The 17,410-nt window shown below is 44.4% G+C and overlaps 1 protein-coding gene and 1 pseudogene across 2 annotated transcripts in view; one reads left to right on the top strand and one right to left on the bottom strand.

The window, feature by feature from the left end:
* LOC148538625 (interleukin-13 receptor subunit alpha-1-like) overlaps positions 1–17,410 on the bottom strand; it is a 140,662-nt gene that overhangs the window by 39,188 nt on the left and 84,064 nt on the right. For both annotated transcript variants that reach the window (XM_088453074.1, XM_088453073.1), the window contains one exon: positions 5,462–5,640. In XM_088453074.1, the coding sequence (XP_088309200.1) occupies positions 5,462–5,640 (179 nt within the window). The remainder of the gene's footprint in view (positions 1–5,461; positions 5,641–17,410) is intronic.
* Positions 12,167–12,285, top strand: LOC148538626 (5S ribosomal RNA; annotated as a pseudogene).

Below are 17,410 nucleotides of genomic sequence, written 5' to 3' on the forward strand. Positions count from 1 at the left end.
ATCCATTGCCGGCGCTGGGACAGTGATGTCCCTAGCGTCGGTGCAGACGCCGCGTACACCTGGTGAAGGGACCGCCTGGTCCCTTTCACCAGTGCCGGTGGTACTTTGGCACCGGGAGAAGCTTGGCTCCGGGCGCAAGCTCAGCGGAGTTTGGCGCCCGGCAGCCAAGAAGCGGCGGGTAGCCGGCGCTGGGACAGAGTACCTGCTCCCAGCGCCGGTCAGGCATTGGGCGCGGCGTTCCTTGCGGTGGGTGTTTGGCTCTGGCCGCGAGCCAAACCTGGCTCGCGGGCCAGCAGCCAATCAGAGGCGGACGCGACGAGCCAATCGCGGCTCGCCGCGTCATAGCCCCACCCACTCGCGCCGTCTTGTATTAGACGGCGCCGAGCGGGAAAAGTCAGTTTGGCGGCGGAGAGGGAGGAGAGAAGACCTCCCGAAGAGCAGAAGATCGGCACGTCAACAGGGGCGGCGGCCGCGGAAGAGGCCAGAAGAAGCCGCTGTCAAGAAAGAAGACAGGCGGCGCCGGCTGGAAGAAGAAAGGAAGAGGCAGTGCCGCTGGCCAGGACGGGCCAGCGGCCGAAGAATGCGGCTGAGGACCGGAAAGGACTGCGGGGGATTGAAGTGAAAGAGCGTCACGAAGTTCCCCCCCGCAGCCTCTTCCAACGTAGCAGGTAGGCCCTCCGTGAGGCCCACCATATACCCCCTCTCCCTAGACCGCCAGGGTTGTCGGGCGCTAGGCCCGTGGAGCATTGTCGGGCACTAGGCCTGTGGGTAATTAGTCGGGCACAAGGCCCGGGGCACAGTAGCGGGCATTAGGCCCCATAAAAGGAATTCCCCTTAAGTAGGTGTAAGTGGCCTGAGTACTAGGCCCAGGTCACTATTCAATAAAATAGGCGGGCAGCTGCCCGAGCCACCCACCATATAAAGTGGTCTGGGCATTAGGCCCAGACCGCTGAGTGAGCCCCACAGATAGGCAGGCAAATAGGCCTGAGCCCCATAAAAAGTGATCTGGGCATTAGGCCCAGGCCACTACCAGAGCCCACCGCTAGGCAGGCCCCTAGGCCTGAGCTGCATAATAGAGACGGGACTCTGTGCAGTAGGCCCAAGTCCCTTGAGTACCCTGCAGTAGGCAGGCATAAGCCCTGAGCCACTGGTAAGACCCTGGGCGTTAGGCCCAGGGCCCTGAGCCCATTAGGTAGCCCCGCATAGATGATCAGAGGTGTGAGCAGTGGTGGAGAGCTGTACGGCTCCCATCAATAAGGTAGAGATTCTCCAGTCACTGGGAAGAGGAGCTGGCCAACTCTGGATAGGTAGGTAGCAGACATTTAAAGAGACAGTACCGTGTTTTGCTCTTTTATATTTGGTCTGTGATTGGTGTTCTGTGCAGGGCAAAAGTTTAGTTGTTGTTATATCTGTCGCACTACACACTTTGTAGGTTGAGGGTGATGCCGTTTTAGTATGTGTAGTTGCTTGACATAAGTTTAGGCCCTGCGCGGCTGTGTTGTGTATCTCCTTACAGGGACCTGTAGGCGATTGAGCGGACGAAGAGCAAGAGTGGACACGGTGAGGAATATCTGTGTGTACTGTCTCTCCCTGTTTGTCACTATCTATCTCTCCTTCCTTCTGGGCGGACGGTGAACCTTGCAACCCGGTGCAAGGACGGATCTTCACCTGGTGCGTGAGTACCGATAGGTGAAAATTCGGGATCTGAGGCCAAAAGTGCCAATGATGATCTTCACTTAAAACCTGAATTTATACCCCGGTTCGGTAGGGCGCGTCGGTCGACGTGAGGAAGGACGGTACTCACCTCGTCTCCTTCCCCTAGGTCATCGTGTCCGTGTTCTATTTGGAAGTTCCAGGACCGTCTGCTCAACACACGGCCTGAAGGTGAGAGGGTGCGACGCAAGGTAAGGAACAGACGTACACCTGCACGGCAGCAGGCACTGCACCGCACCCACCCCTCACACTAGGGGGGTGCCTAACCCTCCCCCCCCCCGCGGCTATGAGCTTCCGACGCCCGGTTTACCTACATTTGGTATGCCAGGCATCGGGATTTCAGCATGGGGCTAATGATAGGCATCGGTATTTAGACGCCTATCATTAGTGCCATGCTGGGCTTTCACTATCGGGAAGCCGGTGGTCGGCATTTCGACCGCTGGCTTCCTGACTACATCCCTTGCAAACATCATTTGCACATTTCATTCATCACATTGTAAATCCTATTTATTTCATACCTATTGCATTTCAATGCTTTCATTTTTTTCAGTACAAAATCATTATTAGATAACTGGGCAATCAAAAATTATATGACTTGGGTGATTAGATATTTGAATTAAATCACATACAATTATTGATGCTTTATTAGCAAAACATGTAAATGTAAGATCGCATCAAACATCTCCAATACAAATCTTACAAATCAATACAAAAGTCTTTATTCACACACAGCCTTAACTCGTGTGTGAATAATGACAGTAGTTTATCTATGAGGTCAGTAAGTGGTATTGGTATGTATTATATGCTGGTATTAGCAGCATCAGAGGACCTAGCTATAATCAGGGGATGGCAGTCAATGGATAGATAATGAAAAGGTTGACAGTGTCTAGGTAGACACCAACTGGTAGACAGGCAATAGGTTGACAGGTACAAAAGGTTGACATGGGTGCAGATCGACAGTTACAACAGGTCGACATTGTCAAAGGGTATACATTGGAATGGTCCAAATGGTCGCCACATGTTATTTTTTTTTTGTTTTTAGGGTTAGGCACTCACCGGAGTGTAGGGTTAGGCACTTATTCTGATGGTTAGGAGTAGGCACTAGGGGAGACGGTGAGGGTTAGGCACTTACCAGTGGGTTAGGCAGGGCTGGATTAAGGCTTGTGGGGGCCCCGGGGCCTCACGCAGTGACTTCTATGCCTCTTACCTTTTATCTGGTCTCTCCACTGACCTGCTAAGTCGCAGCATACTGTCCGCGACACTGCTGGGAACTGACTGCCGGCAGCATAGCTGACATGATCTAGTACACTAAATGGAATACAAGTGCACAACTCCAAATTAACTGTTATATATATATATAAATACATTTCTGCAATATATAGAGGTTTTTGGCAAAATCTTGGCCAAGGTTATGGGCCTACCCACCACATACGGGTTACCTCTGTAGGGTAGGTCCTTATGATCTAGTACACTGCCAGGGGCAAACGCGAGATTTTGAGTGGGGCGTTAGAGAGAGAGAGAAGGAGGGAGGGGGGAGAGAGAGGTAGAGACAAGGGGCGGGACGCATCAAAAGGTAGAAATGCGGTCAAACCCCCAAAATGCAGGTTTGACCGCATTTCTCATATGCACCAAGCCCTGGAATGCGATGCGAAGATGGCGTCACCCTATAGAAGCCTATGGGCTTCTATCGGGAGAGTGCTGTGAGAGGGATCCAATCGGATTCCTCCCAGCACCCCCTGCGGTGCATGTGTCCTTCTGGGTCATAGACCCGGAAGTCCCTGCAGCGGAAAGGACCGATCTCACCGAGAGAGCGGTCCTTGGTGGTGTTTGTCATGCATCCCGGGGGTTGCTAACGGATGCATGCATGCAAAACGAGGCGGGAGAGGGAGGGAGAGAGAAGAAGTGAGTGAGACATGGAGAGGGAGAAAACAGAGAGGGGGTGAGAAAAAGGGAAGGAGAGGGAGAGAGAGGGAGGGAGGGAGAAAGGACAGGAGGGAAGAGAGAAAGGGAGAGGGAGAGAGACAGAGAGGAAGGGACAGATAGCACACAGCCACACACACACTAACCTGTTTTTGCAGACTTGCAGCAGCAGCGTCAGGCAGGCTTCTTATGGGGGTTGGCAATTCACGGCAATAGGCTCCGTCCCCTACCCATACACCCGTGAATCGCTGCAGTATGTTAGCGAGGGGGCGGGGCTTCTATCATCAGCCACGGACCATCAGTGACTGTGCTGTCACTGATGTCGGGACTTGAAGTCGGACAGAGAGGGTACGTTTGCTACAATGTGGGGGCCTCTGGACGACTGCTCTGTCCTCCCCCTATAATCCGGCCCTGGGGTTAGGCAATAGGTGGGACGGTTAGGGTTAGGCACATACCGGAGAGTTGGGTTAGGCACTAGGAGGGACGGTTAGGGCTAGGCACTTACCCGATGGTTAGGGTTAGGCACCAGGAGGGAGGGTTAGGCACCAAAGGGAGGGTAATGGTGCGTACACATGGTACACATGGTACAATATCGATGAATGATAACGATATCCTTCAACGATAGAGCGTTCATTTTTATGCAATGAACGACCAACAAAGCGTGTTCCCGCATGAATGATAACGATATCTATGATCGTCCATACATGCAGGCCAACTTGCACGATATCGTCAACTTTGCCTGTTCAGAGATGTGGCAGGACTTCACTGAAAGATATTTTTGAAAGATATCTTTTGAAGATATTTAACGATATCTTTCAAAGATATCTTTCAAGTCGTTGGTGGTACAGATCGTACCGTGTGTATGCAGTTTAAGAGTAAAGATTAGGGTTAGAAAAAAAAACATGTGTCGACCTTTTATGTGTCAACCATTCCAGTGGAGACCTTTTTAAAGTGTCAACCTTTTAACCTGTCGACCTGTTGCCTGTCTACCAGTTGGTGTAGATCTTTTAATCCTGATACTCAAACTTTTGTTTATTTCCTGATCTGATTGCTACTGTAAAGGTGCCTATCCATTAGGCGACCTGAAAAGTCTGAACGTCTAGCGTTCAGACCTTCAGGTCGCCGACGTGCTGTGCCCGCACTGAACAGCGTTCACTGAACGTCATTCAGTGAAGAAGCCCAACCTCCTATCTCCGAACATGCCGAACCTGACGAGCGTCGTCAGGTTGACAGGCATGTCCTGTAGATAGTCGGGGTCGGCAAGGACCCAGTGTGCACGCGCATCATTGGTCCTTGCTGGCTATCCATTTCCTGACTTGGTCGGATTGTTCACAAAGTCAGGTAATGGATAGGCCCCTTATCAATCAATGGTAAAATCTTTGTGTGTAGATATGATTTTTTATTGTACAAGGACTCCTCATCTTAACAACTTAATTTACAGATTACTAGCAGCGCATTGTCAAGGGAGTAAATAAAAACAATAATCATTTTGTATTTGCTTAGGCATGAAGGTCTATGAGAACAATTTTTGACTTATTTATTAACAACTATTTGTATAGTGCACACATAGTATGCAACACACACACACACAACAGTTTTTGACCCGTATGTTTTTGGAGTGTTGTAGGAAACCAGAGCACCAGGAGCAAATACACACAAAAATGGGGAGAACACACAAGCTCCAAATAGATAAGGCCTTGTACAGGAAATTAACTCATATACTACTATAAGGCAATAATGCTAACCACTACGCCACCATGCTGCCCATACCATCAATGTATATTACTAGCTAGTACTGTATCTCCCATCTATCTTAATTAAACCTTACCTATATCTCTGGATTCTGTATGGAAGATGAAGGGTTTTATTGTCTTTGATCCGTTTGTTATCACCGCTAACAACCTTAGGAAGATATATTTCTTAATTTTGAACTGGCATCCTAGATTCTCTCCATCACTAGTGAAATAGCTCTCACAGTGCTTCCCAGTGTCTAATAAGTCCTGAAATCTGCAATACAATACAAATTACACACTATATATTTATTTATTACCAGTTACTTTTATAGCACAGACATATTCCACAGCGCTTTACAGAGAATATTTGGTCATTCACATCAGTCCCTGCCCCAGTGGAGCTTACAATCTGTATTCCCTATCACATGCTCATACACACTAGGGTTAATTTGTTGGGAGCCAATTAGCCTACCAGTAAATTTATGGAGTGTGGGAGGAAACTGGGAGTACTCGGAGGAAACCCATGCAAACACAGGGAGAATATACAAACTCCACACAGTTAGGGCCATGGCGGGAATCTAACCCACGGCCTCAATGCTGTGAGGCAGTGATGCTAACCATTACACCATCTGTGCTATATATATATATATATATATATATATATATATTAGGGATGTGCAGGCTCGGATAGGTTCGAGTTTGCACGTTGAGTTCGGATTTTTCCCTCCAAAAAAACGGAACTCAGAAAGAGGCTAAACGTCATCTTACATGGACGAACATCATCATTCCTGGACTTTGTCCGGGAATGATGATGTTCGTCCATGTAAGATGACGTTTAGCCTCTTTCTGAGTTCCGTTTTTTTGGAGGGAAAAATCCGAACTCAACGTGCAAACTCGAACCTATCCGAGCCTGCACATCCCTAATATATATATATATATATATATATATATATATATATATAATGTGAGATGAGCGGGTTCCGACCCCACTGTCGAGTCGCAAGGTTTTGTTTTCAGTGGGCTTAACGCTAATTGGCTGAGAGAGCCGTCTGTCACGGCTCTCAGCCTATCAGCGTTAAGCCCATTGAAAACAGCACAAAAGAAGAAAAGAAGATGGTGCCCATCATCCCCCGCCGCCTGACACCGCTGGCACCCCCCGCTGCCGACACCCCCACTGGCAGCATCCCCTGCTGCCGACACCACCACTGCCGACACTCCTGCACTGCTGCCCAACGTACTAAGGACACAGTCAGCGACCCCCACACTGCCGACATTCCCACAATGAGGACACCACCAGCACCCCTGCACTGCCGACACAGTCAGCAAACCTGCACTGAGGACACCGCTGGCACCCCCACTCTGCCGGCACCATGCATTGAGAACACCCCTGCACTGCCGACACATCAGCAAACCTGCAATGAGGACACCGCTGGCACCCCTGCACTGCCGACACATCCTGCAAACCCGCACTAAGACACCGCTGGAACCCCCGCACTGGCAACACAGCCAGCAAACCTGCACTAAAGACACCGCTGGCACCCCTGCACTGCCGACACAGCCAGCAAACCTACACTAAAGACACCGCGGGCACCCCCGCACTGCCGTCATCACTGGTACCCTTCACTGAGGACACTGCCAGCACCGCAGCACTGCCATTCCATGTACTGAGGACACCATCAGCAACCCCGCTCTGCCAACACTGCTGTCACAGTAAGTGCACTATTGGTGTATCCAACCCACACTGTATAACACACTCTATCCATGTTGGAAATTAGAAACTGAACTGCCACATGTGAGTGCCGCCCACTGTGTCACTTAGCTTAGTCAGCCAGCTAGCTGGATGCAACCTTTTGGCCTTAACTAGATGAAGCAAATAATATTGTGAGGTGGTCAAAATTGCTTGCTTGGAAATTACAGGAAATAAATGTTATTGAGGTTAATTATACTGTAGGAACAAAAACAGGCCCATTTTATGTGATTTTAGCTGTTTTTATGATTTTTTAAGAAAAAGTCCAGACCAAAACCAAAACACGAAAACAAAAAGGTGAGGTTTTGGCAAAACCAATCCAGATCCAAAACCAGGGTAGATCCAGATCCAAAACCAATACCAAAACACGAGGGTCGGCGCACATCTCTAATATATATATATATATTTTAGGGATGTGCAGGCTCGTATAGGTTCGAATTTTCCCGGCAAGTTCGGATTTTTCCCGCCAAAAATCGGGTCTCAGAAAGAGGCAAAACATCATCTTTCATGGACAAACATTATCTTCCATTGACTTCTGTCCAGGAATACACATCCCTAATATATCTATATATCTATATATATATATAGACAAATGGTAGGCAGCACTCACGGGACTTTTCAAGGAAAGAATCAAACTGACAACTGTGTCAAACCTTGTCCGACGTTTCAGTCAGTGAAGACTTTTATCAAGAACATAAAAGCAATAGTGTAATGACATACCTTTATAACAGAACATCACCGGTGATAGGTGCTGCCTCCGTGTGATGACCGCCAGGCGCATAGGAGATTACGTCATCAGCACGTGTCCTGCGTGGCTGCAACGCAACGTCACCTCCAACGAGGCGACATCAGGCGTCCAGACACACGCCTAAGACATCCTGCCCGATTTGTCAAAACCAGCGCCCCTGCCGTCAGGAGGCTATATTACACCTATATTACAATATGATAATACCATATCAAGCACAAAACGATAGCTCTGTGTAAAAGTGGGAGAGATGAGTGAAATATACCTGAGGGGTGATAAGAGAAGTTTCAAAGGGAACAGTGATAGTGTCAAAAGAAGAAAGAAATCAGTTTAGAATAAAAATGTAGTGCCACCGTGCAGTGACATAACAAAGAAGAGAGAACATGTAAACTCCACAGCAAGACAATTATATAAAACAATTACATATAGATACATTAAAGTGAAAAGAATAATACATACAAACACCAATAAAGAATAACCAAAGAATATTAAATGAGAACAAAGCAAACCTTTGTCTGCTAAAAGGATGTAGGAAAAAATTGCCCACAAGCATTCCGTTACATCCGTACCCAAAAAAAATTTAAATAGAGAGTGGTACAAAAAAGACTATAAGGTGAAAAGATACACATGACTAAGGACTCATCCATTCGGATATGCTGGTATAAGCCGGTGCCAACATATGTTGCCAATACCATCAAATTGACCACTATAATGAGCCCTACCGTGAAGAAGCGTTAATTCAAAAAGAATAAAAGCGTTAATACAAAAAGAAAAATGAATACTGAAAAAAATGAAAAAATATAAGGTATAACAAAATCAAGAGATATAAAAGAGTAAGAAAAAACAAAACAAAAAATTGTAATGCATAATTAAATCCAAATCAAAAAAGTTAATCGAATCCAGAGATGTAGCTTCTGCGAAACGGTCTAATGTTCGTATACCAGGAAAATACTCATCATAAATAACATGCAAAAGAAAGAGTCTCATTTAATCCACAAGGTGTAACGGTGTTCAGTTTATGTATCCATTGTGTTTCCAACTGGAGTAAACGTTTCTCTCGGTCACCTCCTCTTCTAAGGGGGGGTACATGGTCGATGATTTTATAAGATAAAGTAGCCAAGGAATGCCGGTTCTCCTTAAAGTGGCGGGCGACAGGTTGGTCAATCTCTTTCCCTGCTAAGGCTTGTCTAATGGCAGTCCGATGGTGTGCCATCCTTTCTTTAAAAGTACGAGTGGTTTTGCCTATGTATACTAAGCTCCATGGGCATCTTAACATGTATACGACATATCTGCTCGTGCAGGTCAAGATATGTTTAATCGGATTTTTTTTGCCAGAATGTGGATGAATGATATACCTGCTGGGTTCCATATAGCTGCAAGTGGTGCATCCGGTGCACCTATAGCAACCTGGTTTTCTGGACAAAAAGTTAGAGTCTGGGGTGAGTGGTGGTGGTGATACATCATTGTGGACCAGCCAATCCTTAAGATTTTTCCCTCTTTCATGGCGCATCATTATGTTTGATTTGTATAAAGGTTTATTTTTTTGGCTTTTGACTCTTGAAGTAAAAAGTTCCTGTTGTGTCATTGTCATGACTTTACTTTTAATGTTAGCTAAATCTCTGGGGGAATAACCTCTACAGATGAACTTTTTGGTCATATCATCAATTTCCAGAGCAGCAGTCTCATCATTGGTAGTAATTCTTCTAATCCGTAAAAACTGAGAGAATGGAAGTCCCCTCTTCAAGGCGGTAGGATGATGGCTATTGGCGTGTAGCAGAGTGTTACAATCGGTGGCTTTATGATAGATCTTGGTTTCAAATTCTGTGCCCTTCCATTCTATCAACACATCCAGATAATGCACTGTTTGAAAATCACATACATAAGTGAATTTTATGAAATCATGCATTTGGTTGACCAATGTCATATGGTGTTCAAATTGTTCCCGTGAGCCTGACCAAAGAATCAGGATATCATCGATATATCTTGTAAAAAACAAAACATGTTGCCGGAAAGAAGAATGATCAAAAAATAGGACTTTCTCAACTTCGAACATATATATGTTGGCAAATGAAGGTGCTATGTGAGACCCCATTGCACAACCACGGTTTTGTAAGAAGAATTGATTTTCAAATAAAAAATAATTCCTAGAGAGAGTTTTCTCTAATAGAGTCATGAAGAATGGTAAATGTGGGCCAGTGTACCCATTGTTACAGGACAAAAAGTTATATACAGAGTCCAACCCTTGTTTATGAGGAATGCTGGTGTAAAGTGACACTACATCAATCATACACAGTAATAAGTTGGAAGGTAAGTTTTGTAACTGATGCAATTTATGGAGCAAGGTATTGGTGTCCTTCAGATATGTGTTTTGCTGCATAATGAGTGGTTGGACATAAAAATCCAAATATTTGGAAATAGAGCTATAAAGTGAACCTCTGGCTGAGATTATGGGTCTGCCAGGTGGTGATGTTAAAGATTTGTGCACCTTGGGAAGGGCATAGATCTAAGGTACAACCGGTTTATCAGTACTAAGACTAGATTTCGTGGATTCTGTAATCCAATTCCTCGTAAGCGCTTCACTGAGAATATTATCAAGCTCTGTCTTGTATGAATAAGTGGGATCTTTGTCCAATTTAAGGTACACAGTGGCATCTCCTAATTGTCTGTATATTTCTTTTTTGTATTTGTCCATATCTTGTATTACCAGGGCTCCTCCCTTATCTGCTGGACAAATAGAAATTGTAGTGTCTTTACTCAATGTTTTCAATGCTTGAAATTCTTCTTTGGTTAAGTTGTTCCGAGCTTTAGTATGCTGCTTCTTGGATTCCTCCATAACTTGGTGGTCCAATAATCGTGTAAAACTCTTGATGGAGGCATTATGGGACTGTGGTTCAAAAGTAGAATGTTTTTTAATTGGACCTGGTTCATATGCAATGGTATTCTCCTGAGTGTTTGAAAAAAATTCTTTTAATTTGAGGTTACGGGTAAACCGCCACATCTCTTTCTTCCACTCAAAGCTGTTAAAGGTGCAGGTAGGTACAAAGTTCAAGCCTTTGTTTAAAAGTCTTTTTTCCGTTTCAGTGATAGTTCTTTTAGACAAATTGATTATTGTGTTCTCTTCTTGTTTGATTTTCTTCCTCTCCCCCTGCTTACTGCGTCTCGTACGGGCCCTCTGTCTTTTGATGCCCGGGTGGTAACGCCTAAAGGGGGTCTCCGTGTTACGTTACTGGAGGTGGTCTCTTGGTCACTCTGGGAAGAGTAGGCCCCGCTGGAGGGTTCACTGTCCTGTTGTCCTCTCAAAGACCCTTGCTTATATCTAGAGAATCTTGGTGTGGGAGTTCTACCCGTGGCCCAAGTGTAGACTCTCTGTTCCTGGTAGTCTAAATTGACCCTATTCAATTTTTCTTTTTTGATCTTGATTAATTCCTTTTTGTATTCTGACACTTGTGTGTTAAGCTTCTCCAGCTAATTCTGTGTGGAATCGCTGGTTAGGTCTGTTTTGTGTGTGGTCTCAAAAGTGACAATTTTTTCACGTATGTTGCCCAGTTCTCTGCTAGATTCTTCAATGACTAACAGTATTAAATCTAGTGAACATTTATTTAGTACTGCAACCCATCGTCTACAAAATTCAACATTGTTACGGCCAATAGTTGGAACATTTTTGATCCTAAAGCCTCTGGGTATTTTGCGTTCCTTATGGTAGTCAGTAAGGGTGACACCATGTAAGAAGAAATCTACTTCTTTTTTCTTTAGTTTGAGTAGCCCTTGATATAAATCATCAATAGAGTCTGAACCTGCAGTATCACGGAGGGCATCTTTAAAGTATAACCCTTCCGCTTCAGAGTCACTAAAGCTTAGTATTTCACCAATAGGGAGCTGTATATTTAAAAATCAACTACCAGTTGGAAACACAATGGATACATAAACTGAACACCGTTACCCCTTGTGGATTAAATGAGACTCTTTCTTTTGCATGTTATTTATGATGAGTGTTTTCCTGGTATACGAACATTAGACCGTTTCGCAGAAGCTACATCTCTGGATTCGATTAACATTATTGATTTGGATTTAATTATGCATTACAATTTTTTGTTTTGTTTTTTCTTACTCTTTTATATCTCTTGATTTTGTTATACCTTATATTTTTTCATTTTTTTCAGTATTCATTTTTCTTTTTGTATTAACGCTTTTATTCTTTTTGAATTAACGCTTCTTCACGGTAGGGCTCATTATAGTGGTCAATTTGATGGTATTGGCAACATATGTTGGCACCGGCTTATACCAGCATATCCGAATGGATGAGTCCTTAGTTACAGACATACCATACTGGCTATGCCCAAACTCGTCTGATCTTGGAAGCCAAGCAGTATTGGGCCTAAGTAGTACTAGGGAGGGAGACCACCTAGGAAGATTAGGTTCTGTAATATACTCTATCATCCATTTCGGAAAGACTGGTTTGGTGGCCTTAAGTGATGCCATGCGTAAGTTGTCCATCACACTCTACATTATTAGTAGATGTGTATCTATCACATCTTTTTTCTTTGATACAATTGCTACTGATTCTTGATTTATACCACACTTGAGCCACTACAATATTGCATAAGGCTTTTCGATCATATAATCCTTTAATCAGATTAAAACCTTTTTTTCTTCTCTTTTTTTGTAATGGTAAAGTTGACATTCTGCCATGTGTATCTTTTCACCTTATAGTCTTTTTTGTACCACTCTCTATTTACATTTTTTTTGGGTACGGATGTAACGGAATGCTTGTGGGCAATTTTTTCCTACATCCTTTAGCAGACAAAGGTTTGCTTTGTTCTCATTTAATATTCTTTGGTTATTCTTTATTGGTGTTTGTATGTATTATTCTTTTCACCTTAATGTATCTATATGTAATTGTTTTATTTTCTTTATATAATTGTCTTGCTGTGGAGTTTACATGTTCTCTCTTCTTTGTTATGTCACTGCACGGTGGCACTACATTTTTATTCTAAACTGATTTCTTTCTTCTTTTGACACTATCACTGTTCCTTTTGAAACTTCTCTTATCACCCCTCAGGTATATTTCACTCATCTCTCCCACTTTTACACAGAGCTATCGTTTTGTGCTTGATATGGTATTATCATATTGTAATATAGGTGTAATATAGCCTCCTGACGGCAGGGGCGCTGGTTTTGACAAATCGGGCAGGATGTCTTAGGCGTGTGTCTGGACGGCTGATGTCGCCTCGCAACGTCGCGGCCACGCAGGACACGTGCTGATGACATCATCTCCTATGCGCTTGGCGGTCATCACACGGAGGCAGCACCTATCACCGGTGATGTTCTGTTATAAAGGTATGTCATTACACTATTGCTTTTATGTTCTTGATAAAAGTCTTCACTGACTGAAACGTCGGACAAGGTTTGACACAGTTGTCAGTTTGATTCTTTCCTTGAAAAGTCCCGTGAGTGCCGCCTACCATTTGTCTGTTAATACTTTGCTCCCTGTAGCACTTTTGGATGGCACCTGGGCCAAAGCTACATATTGCTTGAATGTGGAGTGCCAGCCCATATGACTTTTTTTTTATATATATATATATATATATATATATATATATATATATATATATATACATATATATATATATATATATATATATATATACACATACATACACTTTATATATAGAGAGAGGGAGAGAGAAAAACAAATTTTCTTATTTGGAAAGTCATTTATTTATTTTAATAATCCACAAATTACATATTACTAATGATTGAATTTGCCCAAAAAATATACTTACCCCATATCCGCTGACGAAGTAATTAGACGAAACGCGTTTCAGCAAGTAGTAAGTGACGTCATCACTTCACAACCAGGAAGCGGGATCAGCTACAGTACCAGTCGGGGACTTGGAGCTAATGTGAAGCCGAACCCTAATCACTGACAGACAGATTGAGGTCATGTTCGAGCACCCGCTGACGGCTGACAGGCAATTCATTGATGCTGATGCTTTTTATTCTGTATGTTTTTGTGTGCTATTATTAAATACTTTTTAAACTGTACTTCACTATATAGTGCTCTCTTCCTTCATTTTGCCTAAATCCATGGGCGTAACTACCATAGATGCAAGGGGTGCAGCTGCTATGGAGCCCAGAGCTGGGGGGTGGGCATCTTTCTTGTCAAAGTTACCTACGTTATATACATTTTTCACCATTGGGTGGTACATAGGAGCCCTTACAAACTTTTGCTATGGGGCCTTCAAATACCTAGTTACACCCCTGCCTAGATCTGTTACTTACTTTCTGGGGAGGAGGTAAAATCAAAGGGGACAGTTGCATGTAGTATGAGAGGCTGTGGATACTAACTGAAGGGACCTGTTCCTGCTTTACTAACATGGGCTAACATTTATGCATGGTGGAATACTATTCTCTCTGCTTATATTATATTATATTTATATATATATATATATATATATATATATTAGGGGTGAGCGGGTTCGGATTTCTGAAATCCGAACCCCCCCGAGCCCCCCCGATCCGAGGCCGATCCGAGTCAGGCTCGACTTTTCCCGCCTGACTCGGATCTGAAATCGAGGCAAAACGTCATCATCCCGCCTTCCGGGTCTCGCGGGTTTTGGATCCTATATAAGGTACCCGCGTCGGCGCCATTTTCTCACTCGGCTGTGGACAGTGAAGAGGGAGGGTGGGAGTTAGGGCTGGCTGGGCTGTGTAGTGTAGTGCAGAGTAATGTTGTGCTGTGCTGTGCTGCTGTTGTCCATAGGGGCTGTGTCCACTACTTCAAAGTCCATAGGGGCTGGCTGTGTTGTGCTGTGCTGCTGTTGTTAATAGGGGCTGTGTCCACTACTTCAAAGTCCATAGGGGCTGGCTGGACTGTGTTGTGCAGTCAGTTGTCCATAGGGGCTGTGTCCAGTCCAAAGTCCTGTGCAGTGTCCCAGTCCTAAAGGGGTGCTGTAGTGTTGTCCAGGGGGTGCTCTGTCCATCAGGGGTGCTCCCCCCAAGTGCTAAAAAAAAATAATATTTTTTCTGTGTTTGTGAATTGTGTGCACAGTAGCCGCACGTGCATCAACAAAGTAGTGCCAAGCGTGTGCCTGTGTCATAAGTAAAGGGCCAGCTGGCTTGACCGTTAAAGGGTGCTGTAACCCCCAAAGTACACTCCAAACCAAATAAAAAAATATTTTCTGTGTTTGTGAATTGTGTGCGCAGTAGCCGCACGTGCATCAACAAAGTAGTGCCAAGCGTGCGCCTGTGTCATAAGTAAAGGGCCGGCTGGCTTGACCGTTAAAGGGTGCTGTAACCCCCAAAGTACACTCCAAACCAAAAAAAAAAATATTTTCTGTGTTTGTGAATTGTGTGCACTGTGGCTGCACATGCATCAACAAAGGAGCAGCGCCAAGCGTGCGCCTGTGTCCCATAAGTAAAGAGCTGGCTTGCTCACTTCTTAAAGGGTGGTGTAACCCACAAAGTGCACTACTCTCCAGCAAAAATAAAAAAATATTTTCTGTGTTTGTGTGCGCCTTAGCCGCACGTATATATCAATATAACATAAATGGAGGACCAAACTTTCTCCGATAAAAATAAAATAGGGAAAGATCAAGAACCACTTCCTCCTAGTGCTGTTGCTGCTGCTGGGAGTTGTTCATCATCCCAGAGAGGAAGTAGGAACACCACTACTTTTACTAAACAATTGACCCTCCAACAGTCCCTAGCGATGAGGATGAAGTACGACAGCAGTCATCCTGAAGCAAAACGTATAACTGAGGCCTTGACTGCTATGTTGGTGTTAGACGTGCGTCCGGTATCCGCCATTAGTGCAGTGGGATTTAGACAATTGATGGAGGTAGTGTGTCCCCGGTTCCAAATCCCGTCTAGATTCCACCTGCATCCTCAAAGCAGCAGCAACAAGCGTGCGTCTGTCTGTTAAAGGGTGGTGTAACCCTCAAAGTGCGCTCCACAAACAATAAAAATATTCTTCTTTTTTTTTCTGTCTTTGTGAATTGTGTGGGCTGTAGCCGCACTTGCATCCTCAAAGCAGCAGCGACAAGCGTGCGTCTGTCTGTTAAAGGGTGGTGTAACCCTCAAAGTGCGCTCCACAAACAATAAAAAAATTCTCCTTTTTTTTTGTCTTTGTGAAATGTGTGGGCTGTAGCCACACCTGCATCCTTAAAGCAGCAGCGACAAGCGTGCGTCTGTCTGTTAAAGGGTGGTGTAACCCTCAAAGTGCGCTCCACAAACAATAAAAAAATTCTTCTTTTTTTTTCTGTCTTTGTGAAATGTGTGGGCTGTAGCCGCACCTGCATCCTTAAAGCAGCAGCGACAAGCATCTGTTAAAGGATTACATCGGTGACAACATCCAAGTAGGCATGTCAGACAGTCCGTACCTGTACTGGCAGGAAAAATAAGCAATTTGGAGGTCCCTGTACAAACTGGCTCTATTTTACCTGAGTTGCCCCCCCTCCAGTGTGTACTCCGAAAGAGTGTTTAGTGCAGCCGGGAACCTTGTCAGCGAAAGGCGTAGGAGGTTGCTTCCACAAAATGTGGAGAAGATGATGTTCATAAAATGAATTGTCAACTCTTCCAGGGAGACCAGCCTCCTGAACGTACAGAGGGACCTGTGGTTGTGGATTCCAGCGGGGACTAATTAATACTCTGTGAGGATGAGGATGTACACAACACTGAAGAGGGTGAGGAATCGGTGGATGAGGAGGATGAGGACGACATCTTGCCTCCGTAGAGCCAGTTTGTGCAGGGACAGATTAATTGCCAGCTTGTTTTGTGGGGGCCCAAACGAACCAATCATTTCAGGCACAGTCGTGTGGCAGACCCTGGCGCTGAAATGTTTGGTTTGTTAAAGTGTGCATGTCCTGTTTATACAACATAAGGGTGGGTGGGAGGGCCCAAGGACAATTCCATCTTGCACCTCTTTTTTTTCTTTGAATTATGTACTGTTTGGGGCCTAGTTTTTCAAACTGTCATCCTGTCTGCCACTGCAGTGTCACTCCTAGATGGACCACGTGTTTGTGCCACCCACTCGTATCTCTTAGCATAGTCATCCAGCTACCTCGGTGCAACCTTTTGTATATAAAATCACTATTGTGAGGTGTTCAGAATAGACTGGAAATGAGTGGAAATTAAGGTTATTGAGGTTAATAATAGCATAGGAGCAGAAAAACACACAAATTCTGTGATTTTAGTTGTTTTTATGCTTTTTTTAAAAAAAAATACAGATCCAAAACACAAAACCCAGAACACGGAAGGGTGGTTTTGGCAAAACCAATCCAGATCCAAAACACGAAGAAAGATCCAGATCCAAAACACGAAAAGTGGCCGGTGCACACCCCTAATATATATATATATATATATATATATATATATATATATATATATATATATATAAAAACTCAGCACTCACCATTGTTAAATCACAAGAATACATAAATAATGGGGTTTTGGTTAACCTGTGTCAGCTGCCTCTTTGGTAGTATTAAAGAGGCTATATTTGGTGACTGTCTTGCCTTTAAAAGCCATAAGTTAGTTGGCAGGTGAGCTTTT

Source organism: Taudactylus pleione, unplaced genomic scaffold (assembly GCF_031769625.1).
Source record: "Taudactylus pleione unplaced genomic scaffold, aTauple2 ptg000039l, whole genome shotgun sequence".
Taxonomy (NCBI): Eukaryota; Metazoa; Chordata; class Amphibia; order Anura; family Myobatrachidae; genus Taudactylus; species Taudactylus pleione.